Source organism: Gadus chalcogrammus, chromosome 9 (genome assembly GCF_026213295.1).
Source record: "Gadus chalcogrammus isolate NIFS_2021 chromosome 9, NIFS_Gcha_1.0, whole genome shotgun sequence".
NCBI lineage: Eukaryota > Metazoa > Chordata > Actinopteri > Gadiformes > Gadidae > Gadus > Gadus chalcogrammus.
The window spans coordinates 25,416,245-25,428,724 of NC_079420.1; the positions used below are offsets into that span (position 1 = coordinate 25,416,245).

General features: G+C 42.6%; 2 protein-coding genes across 4 annotated transcripts in view; both read right to left on the reverse strand.

Moving 5' to 3' along the window:
* The window catches only part of rfx4 (regulatory factor X, 4), a 19,451-nt gene extending 11,105 nt beyond the window's left edge, over window positions 1–8,346 (reverse strand). The window contains exons 1-10 of the mRNA XM_056599031.1: window positions 8,260–8,346; window positions 5,497–5,583; window positions 5,110–5,170; window positions 4,293–4,416; window positions 2,976–3,037; window positions 2,440–2,653; window positions 1,767–1,844; window positions 1,442–1,605; window positions 755–855; window positions 399–457 (exon numbers count right to left, since the gene is read on the reverse strand). Coding sequence (XP_056455006.1) covers window positions 399–457; window positions 755–855; window positions 1,442–1,605; window positions 1,767–1,844; window positions 2,440–2,653; window positions 2,976–3,037; window positions 4,293–4,416; window positions 5,110–5,170; window positions 5,497–5,583; window positions 8,260–8,302 — 993 coding nt within the window. The 5' untranslated portion in view covers window positions 8,303–8,346. The remainder of the gene's footprint in view (window positions 1–398; window positions 458–754; window positions 856–1,441; window positions 1,606–1,766; window positions 1,845–2,439; window positions 2,654–2,975; window positions 3,038–4,292; window positions 4,417–5,109; window positions 5,171–5,496; window positions 5,584–8,259) is intronic.
* Window positions 8,347–10,777: 2,431 nt separating this feature from the next.
* The window catches only part of polr3b (polymerase (RNA) III (DNA directed) polypeptide B), a 30,137-nt gene continuing 28,434 nt past the window's right edge, over window positions 10,778–12,480 (reverse strand). The window contains exons 27-28 of one of the 3 annotated variants that reach the window (XM_056598488.1): window positions 11,740–11,913; window positions 10,778–11,503 (exon numbers count right to left, since the gene is read on the reverse strand). In XM_056598488.1, coding sequence (XP_056454463.1) covers window positions 11,374–11,503; window positions 11,740–11,913 — 304 coding nt within the window. In that variant the 3' untranslated portion in view covers window positions 10,778–11,373. Of the gene's footprint in view, window positions 11,504–11,739; window positions 11,914–12,480 lie in introns of those variants that run through there. The other 2 variants (XM_056598490.1, XM_056598491.1) reach the window with 2 other exon arrangements.

The following is a 12,480-nucleotide window of genomic DNA, read 5'->3' on the forward strand; positions in this document are numbered from 1 at the left end:
CCCCCACTACGAGTCTTTACTTGTGGAAGTACCATAGACGTCAAACGCAGTCTTTATGATTCATAATATCATCCCAGGCGCACATTGCTTTTGGCCGTGATATTAGATATTATATTATATAAATACCCATAGATAATATTATTATTATTAAGATATTATTTTAGCAAACAGCTTCAAAAATATGTTTTCTGGAACTCAAATAGGCTACTATGTTTACTTGTTGGGAAAACACCATAATAATAACACCATAGTCTCCTTTAAATGCACTACTTCTATCTATTACTTCCATACATTACTTCTATATAGAACTACAATACACTACTTTTGAATGTAACTTATGTATATTATTCAACACATTACTTGGGTAACATTAATAATATAATAATAATAGTAATTACCTGACAGAGATGATTTAATGATGTTTGTCGCTTGAGAATCTGTGAGAATCTTCTAGATACTGGAAACAAAGGTACACAATAGAATAGTGAAAATATTAATATTGTACATCATTAGAATAGGGGTTATATTTATATTGTACATCATGAAAATAGTGATAATATAAATATTGTACACCTTAGAATAATGATAATATTAATATTGTACATCATAAGAATAGTGATAATGTTAATATTGTACATCATTAGAATACTGATAATATTAATATTGTACCTCATTAGAATAGCGATGTTTCAGTACTATGGAATAATACTTTTCATTAAAGATTAGCCGCGTCTCCCGACAGCGAGAGACTTACGGTCAAACTTGATGTTCCTCAGGTTCTCTGGGAGGTTGTGAAGTGCTACTTTCAGCCACTCGTCCAACTGTTTGGCAAATTTTCTAATGACCTGAGTCAAACTGAGCACATCACGGTACATAGTGTTAAGGCATTGACCAAGGAGGGCCGCAGAAGCCTGATTAACGATTTTCAGTCCCCTGATTAAAGTCCCAGACCTTTGATCCCACCAATACAGAGTAGAGTTTGATCTGATTTTAAATAAAATCTCAATATTTGTCTAAAACAGATGAATCTGATCTACTGTCAATATTTATAAAATATGTAAGTAAATGTAGGGTAAATGTAGAATGTAAGGGAAATTTTCATAATTTCAGAAAGAAAAATTACTGAGTATAGGCTAATGAGGATAGGCTAATGAGTATAGGCTAATTCATGTAGGCTAATGAGTATAGGCTACACTACTGGATACAGGCTAATGATTACAGGCTAAACTACTGTGTATTTGCTAATGAGTATAGGCTTATGAGTATAGGCTAATGAGAATAGCGTAATGAGAATAGTCTAATGTGTATATGCCCAACTACTGAATATAGCCTAATGCGTATAGGCTAATGAGTATAGGCTCAACCACTGAGTCTAGGCTAACGAGTCTAGGCTAACGATTCTATACTAACAAGTATAGGCTTATTCAGCAGGTCTGCTCACCTGTCGGGCAGGGCCTGGAGGACGGTGGGCATGAGGACCCCAGAGATGGCCTTGTAGAGGATGGAGTCGCAGACCCCCACGATGTTGACTACGGTGGCGGACCCCAGGACGGGCAGCATGTGGGGGGGCATGCCCTGCCAGAAGTGCAGCAGGAAGCTCTGGACCTGAAGGAAGGAGCACTGCAGTCAGTCCTCTAGTTGGGTTATAACCACCACAGGTTCACCTGCTTATTAAACCTATTCATTTTGTCTGCGCATTCCTCTTTTTAATAAACATGATGAGTTGAGGCATGAGTTAAAAAGCCATTGAACACAGTGAACCTTGCCTCGTCAAAATTGGCGCGGATGACGGTGTCCAGTATCCTCTGGCAATGCGTTCTGTACATCATGATGAAGGTGGACACCTTCGGGAGTGAACACCAGTTTAATGCAACGTCGTTACATCATCGCTCTATCTGGGACATGCGAAAACACCATACGAAAACAAGGTAATAAATCTTCCAACAAAAGCATTGAACTCAAATACCTGGTGCAAGTCTAGGGTATATAAAGCAAACTTTGTGGATCAACAACACACAAACCATTTAGAAACTAACCCCCCCCCCGCCCCTCCCCCCCGCGCCCACCCGCCGCTTTAAGGCTGGACAGCTAGCTCATGCCCTTTGTCCACTGCTGGATCTTATTATCTGGCCCAAAGATTAAGAGTTACTGAGGAGCCAGCATATAAATCTTCACAGGCCTTCTCTAAATCCAACTAGGAGGACTCTGGGAGAGATAAAAGACAAGAGCTAGGGGGGGTGGAGAGATGGTAGAGGAGGAAGAGGAGGAGGAGCAGGAGGAGGAGGAGGAGCAGTAGGAGGAGGAGCAGGAGGAGGAGGAGGAAGAGCAGGAGGAGGAGGAGGAGGAGGAGCAGGAGGAGGAGGAGGAGGAAGAGCAGGAGGAGCTGGAGAAGGATGAGGAGGAGGGCTATGAGGATGGACTTTTAAAAGTCCTAGTTACCTTGTCCTCTGGCAGGCTAGTTGGCAAATTTAAGTCTTTGACATTTGGAAAGTCTGGAAGGAGGGTCCCCAGCTTGGAGCGGGGGGAGTAGGCCACCGTCTGCTTGGTGACCTCTTTCTTCCCTGTTTCGTTCACCCACGCCGCACCCTTCTTAGAGTACATCACGTCATAGTACTGGGAGCTTTCCTTCACCGCAATACCGTAATAATGATACCTAATAATGAAAATCAGAAAACACATTTAAGACTGTCCAAAGTTGAGCAGGGAGTTCCTCTGACTTCTTTTCTTAAACTGGGATATATCTGTGGTCTGAAAGTGTTCACGGAGAAGACCAGTAACAACACTCACATGGCAGCCCTCAATGCCATTTTCTTTTATAAGAAATTAACTACACGGAAACTCCATCAACGAATTTGGATGTCTTCATTTCAAATGAAGACAAATTTCCCAAAGATTGGGGTCATTTAACTGATGAAGGGCATTCTTAGCGTTTCCTTCAAACTCTCAGTGACCAGAGAACAGGAGTAGGATCTTACTTTGACTGGCCTCGTGTTCCCAGTCTTCTGGTAGTCAGTTGAGGAAACTGTTGTCTTATAATCTGTTCAAAGAAGGAGAGATATATTCAGTGTTTTGAAAACATTAGATGGGCACGATTCTTTTATTAATTATCTGGCGAAACAACGTCTTGATTTGATTTTGTCTTTAGAATATATATATTTGTTGTTTGTTTAACATTTGTTATTTTTGGTCCTTTGTGGATGTATCGAACTATGCATACATGCATATAAATGCAAACATTGTTTTGCGTGCATTTGTGTATTTAAAGACCATTTATATTTAATGAAGTTGAGACATTTATTTTTATTATCCATTTCACAAAAATAACTTCCTTACAGGGCCATTTTGTTGGTTTTGCTCTCTCTCTCTCTCTCTCTCTCTCTCTCTCTCTCTCTCTCTCTCTCTCTCTCGCTCTCTCTCTCTCTCTCTCTCTCTCTCTCTCTCTCTCTACCACTCCCTTCTTCTTCCATTATTCTCTCTTTTTTTGTCTAAAGAGATTGGCTCCTTGGTCCAACTCCTGGTGCAGAAACTTTAGCAAACAGTGTAGCTCTCCATTGTGTGGGATGAAAAAAGAGGCCAAGCTGTGAAGTTTCTGTCAGGGCCCGCTTGATAAATGAGCAGACAGGGAGGCAGCTCGGCCCTCTCGCCTTGTTTTGTCCTGAATCAATGAAGCCTTCCTAAAGGACGCCCCACACTGCTCCCGCCACTGATCTAACATTCCGCAACATCTCACCCTTCCAAATTTCCTTTAATTACACATTAATCCAGGCCCCTTCTCTTTTTCAATATCTTCCGACAGGAGCTGTGAAGGGGGTGGGTTGAGTCGGGGGGTTAGGGCAGAGGGCTGGGGGCAGGGGGAAGGTAGATTGAGAAACTGCTCCGGGTTGTGGGAAAGGGTATTAGCTATAGAGCGTAGATTCAGTGGTTCCAAGAGGAAGTCATCGTGGAATATTCCTGAAGTTTGCGAAGCTTGATGTGAGTTAAAAACGTAAAAAACATAAAAAACAATTTCCCAAACTATTGTTTTTCTGTTTGAAACTGTGCTGTTACGTTTCATTACAATATACTACGCTGGCTGTAATTCTGTGTAAAGATTGTAAAGATTTCCGGACGCCATTTTGCTTTTGAACAGAACCTTGACCGTCTCTGAATTTACACTAAATTAAAAAATAATAATAATCCCAGACGGCCAAAAACAAAATTTTGCCTCTTGTGAAGAATTGTGAAAGTACAACTTTAAAAACATCTTTATGTTTTCAAAGCACAATGCAGCAAAGGGTAACGTGGAATTCTACCTTTCCAAAGCTCGCGGCGTTGACCGGCTGTGTGTCCTGCTTCTCCGAGAAGTCGAGGTAGTGCATATACAGAGCGCTCCGGGGAATACACACTCCTTCAGCTATCTCATAGTTCTCCTCCAGCCTGCAAATAAAGATTGGATACATTTTTTTTATCACTATATAAAATGATCCCTCTTCTCTTAGTTTTTAAACTGCAAATAATTAAGACAAATGTGCATGATTGTTCAACTGAAAATTGCATAAACATTGTATAAATATTGAATAACTATATAACAAATAAAACATGCAAGCCAGACTAGGCATTAACATATGATATGATATCACAGTATTGAATAATTTAAATGTTCTCTTATTTTGCAGTGGTTGATCAGAGCTGGGCTTCATATATATCTTATGAAGTTTGTATTTCATTCATTATTTTATTCATTATAATATTTAAAATACAACAATAGTAGAACGTGATATATAAGTAAATATCTAATTTTAGTGTTGTATTATAAATTCATTATAAATGCGTGCAAGTATTTTTACTCAGTCATTTATATTATTGATATTATATATATAATTGTAGTTACAAGCAAGTGTTTTCTTAGTGTAATCTTATTCTGGTGACCCTCTGCTGGGTCCCCATTGAAAAACACAAGATGACAATAAGTCAAGAATTAACTAATGTTAATAAATAAATACATTTGAATAACTACTAACTATGTGTGCCACATACGCTGATGATACATGACATCTCAATACATTCATTACCCTTACCCTAACCCTTTATTTATTATTATATAAATCTCTGAGGAAAAAAGATTCTAACCACTGCAGTGTAGCCGGTGTCGAATGGGGTTTTGAAGCTCTGTTATTTTCTTTTTCTTCATCTGTAAAATAAAAGCATGTATATTTTATTGATCGGTGCCAATCTGTCACAGAAAAGTGAATTACAAAATGACAGCTCAGTCATTATTTACAAGTGGCTTTAAGAAATATTATCTCTACCAGAAATAGCTGGGGTTCTTAAATATACACGGAACATGTTTTACTGCATGTCAACAAACTATATAAACAATATCAATAAACTATACGATGAGTGAAAAAAGAAGAACATGCATTCAATTCAAATCAACTGAATTCAATTTTGCATCAATTCCCTGAAGGCCCCAGGCCACCAAATCATTAACCAGTCATGCTGTGAGGAGATCCTTACGTTCATCTGTGGACATGTTCCCCAGGGACGTGGGACTGGAATAGCGTTTACTCTCACTTTCATTGAGACATCTTTCAATCCAACTCTCTACAAACACATGGAAAATTACCGCTTAAGTAACACGCAGAGGTAAACAATTCATGGCTTTAAAATGAAGGGTGGCGAGTCGATGATGACCTTGTTTTACATATAGTTCTGTGTATACATCAGGTTCCTCTAAAGAGAACAGGGGTTGCTTCTAAAAAATAATGTTTAATATATTACTCTCAATAGAAAGAAGGTCACAGTGTAAATTACTGTGGATTCTTTAATAGTCTCTGATTGGACAGGCCTGCATGACAACAATCACTTGTATGGGGACAACAGCAGCTATGGGTCTATTTAACATGTTTTCACTAAAACCACAGGAATCCTGGATTGTTGCTCGGGGAGGAGGGAGTCGGGGGGGGGGGGGGGGAGACTACAACCGAACAAACTTATAGAGTCCAAAAGAAAGTGCACGCATTGCTGGACCAGTCTGGCGGAATAGAACCCATTGTCCTGTTTTAATATCTACTCAGAAAGCTCAACTGGTGTCCAATTATCAGACAGGGCAGTGGGTGCCCTGCCAATTTAAAGAAAATCTAACTGGTTTCTACCTTAGCTTAAACCTATGTTCTTTATACTTAGGTTTAATACGTCAAAATAAAGCTACACGTTTTAAAACATGAATGATTTCCATAATGATGATGATGAGGCTTTGAATTTCAAGTTTCAGATTTTCTTTTTTGTTGGAGTCAAAGTTCAAATGAAATGCTGATGGGAATATGGATCGACACTCAAATTCCTTTTAAATAACAGCTAAGCGACAGGTAAGCCTATGATGTCTGTAATCGCATTGAAGGACTCAGTAGCTAAAAGCACTTAAGCAGCGTCACCCCCACGCCCAGAGACAGGAAAAGATCTCATCATATTTAGAAGTCAAGTAAATCCTTCTTTTCTATAACCTAACAGACGACATCGCCATGGAAGCTGTTGCCAGGAGATCTGGCAGAGTGAGCTGTTTAGACTGGTCACAGTGGGATTTACAGAGAAGCTCATAGAAATAGGAACGTTTAAGAGACACCTGACTCAAGATAAAAAATATATACCTTGATTTGAAGCACGTGTGCGTAGAAAAAGCCTTAAAGATGCTCCGTGTAACTTTAGGCGAACACCCGTGCTCTACTATGAATCACTATCACATTTTACAGTTGACTTGGCCATTTTTTCTTTTTCTTTTCTTTTTTTCTGCAATACATTTCAATAATTTATTTAGAATAATTCTAAAAAGCTTGTCAATAGGAGATGTAATTAAATGACTTATGGCAGACCTCTTATCAACAGACATTTGGAATAAAGGTATTTCTGTTATTGTTTTTACATGCCTCCATGTATTTTTTATTCAGAGAATTTCCAAGAGGTAAAAGCAAATAAATAAGCCTTCTTATTCTTCAAAATAATCTCTTCTGCTTATTATCTGTTTTTATAGTAACTTCGAAGCCAAGCCGGTTTGTTTTAAATGTTTGTATGAAATTATTTTATCCGCTAAACTACTTTAGGTTATCGAGATATATGGATATATTTTACTATATACTCTTTATCATTTTAGTTTCCTTTATATTATTATAAGAGCAGTGCTAGATCTCATGATTAAAGTCGAATATTTAGTGCTGAAATGTTTTTGAGAAACGTGTATCAGTTTATTCCACCAATGCGTCTCCGAAGAGCCTGTGATTTTACTCCTGGGCCTAATCTGGCCTCACAGAGGCACCAGGGATCTAAATAATTAGATGAAATCCAATCAACAAGTGAAAGGACAAGCTGTCTACACTCTGCACTAGCCCAACATATAAGCTTGTCAAGTTATAAAAAAAAACTGATGACTCCAGTTGCACATTATTAATGTAATAAATTATACCTTTAACCATTCCTAAACATAAATGCTACATCTACAATAACCTGCTCTTAATCCCATTTTAGAGATTTAATTGTTAAACTACTATACAATGAGACAACTACCATTGTCACATTGTTTAAAGCTTTACGCTTGATTGCATTGATCTGATAAATGGTTGTGTGGTTTGTCTGATCATCTGATTACCAGAGCATGTTAAACAGCAGGTGTATTACTGTTTAAGGATTGTCATCATTTGAATCCGCTTTGGAGGATATTTTTTTTTTTTGTGTATGTGAATTATCTAAGAGATGAGAATGAGAGACCTAAGCAGGCGTCAGATCAGCATATGTGTCAAACTAACTTAATGAAAATAGTTCAGTTCCAGCGAGCTTAGCGTGCCAAGTCAAAAAAATCCACTAACACCCATTTTGCATAAAATTTAAATATAATTACCCTAGGCAATATCTACACAGTTTGACATCCCCTGAAGGGTCCAGCAGCAGATATTTGACTTAAATATTCACTTTTACGGAAGTTTTCCCTCCCATCCAGGCAACGCAACGCAATGTGGTGAGCGAGAGTCACAGAAAGAGAGATAGAGAGAGAGATTCATAGAGAGAGAGAGAGTGTCACAGAAAGAGAGAGAGAGAGAGAATGTCACAGAGAGAGAGAGAGTCAAAGAAAGTGAGAGGGAGAGAGACACAGAGTCACAAAGAGAAAGAGTCACAGAGATAGAGAGAATCCTAGAAAGAGAGAGTCATAGAGAGTCATAGAAGGAGAGTGAGAGAGTCACAGAGAGAGAGGGAGAGTCACAGAGAGAGAGAGGTAGAGCGAGAAGGACTAACCTGTGGAATCCATATCAGGCTCCTCCAGTGGCTCACAATGCATCCTCTTCCCATCAAAGACACGGGCTCTTCCAAGAAAATGGTTTAGTGCACGATTCCCCCCTTGCTCAATAGGTATCCCCTCGCCTGGCTCTGCGTCTCCCTGACCACTGCCACCGTCACAGTAGATGCTGAGGGTCTGACGGTCCGCCAGCAGAGAGATGGTGTTGGAAGAGGAGGAGGAGGAGGAGGTGGTGGTGGAGGAGAGGGGGAGGTGGTACAAGGGTGGAAAGGAGTGGGGTCGGTGTGAGGGTGGGGGTGCTGGGGGTGATAGTGGGGGTGGTGGTGGTGGGTGGGTCGGCAGGGGGCAGGCGGGGAGTCGCAGTCTCCAGAAATGCAGCGGGGGGAAGCCAGAGCCGTCAAAATGTTTGCTGATGTTTCATGGGAAAGGGGCTGGTTTATAGGAGCAGCGACGGGGACATGTCATTGATAGGCTCGGGACTCTGATGAATGGCTCCAAGTCAGATGGGGATGTGGCAAGGCTCACTGGAAGTCTTTTGTGGGGCTGTTTTGAATAAGAAAAGCTCCCTCCCACCCCCACCCCCACCCCACAGAAAAAGAGGCTTAGATCTACGCAACCCTACCACTGCGGCCTCCCGTCCTCCATTAAAGCATTTAATGCATTTTTATACACGCCCTTGCTCCAAACACACATACGTACACATGCCGACACTACCCTCAGCTTCAGCAGTTCCCTCCAGTGTGAGAAGACGCTCTCAAACTGGACGGACACTTTCAACACTTTACATCTTCTTTCTCATCCCACCCCCGGTCGCTCGCATGTATAAAAGTTCCTCTTTGTAATTTGGGAGATTTTAGAAGCTGGACAAATCGAATTGATTGGTGACTAAATCAACTTTTTCCCTTTCTCTTGTACTTTTCCCCCGTCTCTCTCTCTCTTCAGTGTTTGGTCGCAGCTCGTCGTGTTTTGGTGAGGCTCTGAGAGGAGGGAACGCTCACAAAGAGAGGGAAGTAAAAGTGCAAAGCCTGGAGCTGGGGGGGGGGGGGGGTGCTCTGATGGAGTGCCTGGGAGCTGGAGAAGGGAAAGCTGTGATTAGAATATGAATGGAACCACAGGAGAGAGGAGAGGGGGGGAGGGGGAGGAGAGCAGGGGGGAGAGGAGAGGAGGGGAGAGGAGAGGAGAAAGGCGGATTATGGCTGAATTACTCACCCACCACCATGAACAGCAGAAAGAGGTTTTTTTTTTCTCCGAACACCAAGTGTGGGCACCACCACGGCCCCTCTGTCTGCTCACCAGAACACGCCACCACACAGCGCACACTGCTAGGGACACACACAACCGGGTGGACGAAATCAAAACCCAGACGTGCTGCTGGTAGACCGGGCTCCACTCCTCCTAGAGAGGAGCCCATGTCCTCAAGACCTCTGGGGGCTCCTGGAAACCTTAAGGGTTAACCATCTCGTGGAGCTTCCAATTGTGTTTATGTTTTGGAGGGGAAATCAGAAAGGATGCGCTATTCGTAGCTCAGAGTTACGCTGCACAAACCTTTTAAAAGACAAAAATAAAACACAGCGGCCCCTCATTAAACGCCGGGCCCCCAGATGAGGAACTCATTCATTTGTGTGTGAAAGAGAAGGTGGGGCCTGTATCTCCCTCTCAGACATGTCTTGGGGATGTTCCCGTTAAGCACTCATTAGGCTCTCATTAAAGACGACAGGTGCACGCACCCAAAGACCCCTCATGGGGCCGAGATGCGTGGCGCCTTTGTCACCTTAAATGGCTCTGAATAAAGCCGTGTACGTTTGAGGTGGGACAGGCGCCCCTTGCATAGGGGTTATATCTGAAAGGTACAGAAAGGTACCTCTTTAAAGGAGGAAACGTCACCGTTCTAAGGATTGTTTATAATGTGGAAGCCTCTCAGCGGTCGACTGAAGCCTGGTGCTTCTCCAGCATCCAGCTGCTCAAGGTTTCAGTAGCAGGGCCCATCTTGAGGTGAGGGGCATGTTACTAGATGTCCTTTAGATGTTACTGCAGGACAGCAAGGAGGACGGTTGGTGGACCCTACCTTTCAAAAGTTTGGGGTCACCCAGTCAATTTCATTGTTTTCAGCTGTGATAACATAATTGCACAAAGGTTTCCTAATCCTCAATTAGCCTTTAAACACGATAAGCGAAACAATGTACCATTAGATCACAGGAGTGATGGTTTCTGGAAATGGGCCTCAGTACACCTATGTAGATGTTCCATTAAAAACCGGCCTTTTTCAGATAGAATAGTCCTTTACCACATAAAAAATGTCTGGACTGTATTTCAGATGAATTTAATGTGATCTTCATTGAAAAAGAACTGTGCTTTTCTTAAAAATATAGGGACATTTCTAAGTGACCCCAAACCTTGAACGGTAGTGTATATATGTAAATAAAGGTAGTTATCTACGGTAAGCTACAAAGATCCAACAATAATAGACAAGCTTCAAAGATCGCCTGAAACCACCAATCATTTATTTTTCCTTGGAAGTATGCGTTTAATTCTCTGATTCATTGAACTGGAACCCCAGTGTGAAATGTCTCGTATACTGGTCTCAAATTCAACACCCTACCTTAAAATTGGCTAATTAAATGAATATCTCAAACAACAAAATTGCAAATTGTGAAACAAGGCTTTATTATGTGCAAACACAAACAAAATAATGTATCAATGAAGAACAAAAAACTACACAATACATCCCATATTAATGAGACTCCTAACAGCGGGCCGAGTAACAATCCAGCCCCAAGCCCCCTCACTGCTCTGGTGAGGTACTGAACACCGTCTCACTGCAGTGGTGAGGTACTGAACACCGTCTCACTGCAGTGGTGAGGTACTGAACACCGTCTCACTGCAGTGGTGAGGTACTGAACACCGTCTCACTGCAGTGGTGAGGTACTGAACACCGTCTCACTGCAGTGGTGAGGTACTGAACACCGTCTCACTGCAGTGGGGAGGTACTGAACACAGTCTCACTGCAGTGGTGAGGTACTGAACACCGTCTCACTGCAGTGGTGAGGTACTGAACACCGTCTCACTGCAGTGGTGAGGTACTGAACACCGTCTCACTGCAGCAGACAGGACGCTCACTCGTTGTAGCGGGCTAGCTTGAGGCGAGGGATGATGTTCATGGACTGCAGCTCCTGGAACAGCAGCTTGCAGGCATAGGGGATCCTCAGAGTGGACACAAAGCACGACGACTTGCAGTAATGGCACCTGTCACCCAAAGAACAGCACAGAAGAGGCAGCAGGATTAGCGTGTGAATACAATGTCGAAGGATGTCGAAATGGGAAAGATGAAGGACGTTGACATAGTGTTGAAACATGAAGGGTCTTTGGAGAAGGCTTCCCAGAAGGTCAGCTTCAGCCTCCTTTGAGCCTAGCTTTAGCCTAGCCTCAGCCTAGCCTCAGCGCATGATGAATCTAGCCAGCTAGCCCAGGAGCCCACTCACCAGCCCGAGTAGCCCAGCAGCCCACACTGGCCGCAGACGTCCACCTCGAAGGCGTCGCTGGAGATCATGAGCCGCTCCAGCAGCAGCATGCTGGCACCGTAGCCAATCAGACAGTCCCGCTCCATCTCCCCCAGACGCAGACCGCCGTCACGGGATCGGCCCTCAGTGGGCTGCCTGGTGGAGGAGGGTGGGCAGACGGATGTTGAGAAAGGTTGAGAGGGGGGGGACACTGGATGTGCCATCCCCCAACACACGATGTTTTAGGCATCGGAAGCATTCGTTGACCAGGGACCAAGTTCGGTCGTAGCGCTACGACATCCAGCACAACTCCACCCTCGGTAGCCACTCAGCACCACCCATCTATTCAACACACAACCAGATCTCCTACAGGGGGGTCCTTCCCAGGGTTCGAATTACGGAGGGGTTTGCGGGGGTCATACCCCCTCGAATGGGATTGGGAGCCCCCCAAAAAGGGACTAAAACGACAGTTTGGGCGGTACTGAAATACTTGATATTATTACAATTCCAAGTGTTTGGTTATGTAGTATTTCTAAATCTGTGCTCATGCAAGGAATAATCTAATGTCTTACGATTTCAAACACCCCTTCAATGGACTGTACCATTTCTAAGCCTTCAGCATCTTTTGACTTTTGTTTACTTGACATCACTCGACTATTGCTCCGATATGAAACACCGGCGGCACTGGCAGTGATGCCAAAAGTTGAAAACAATATATTGCCT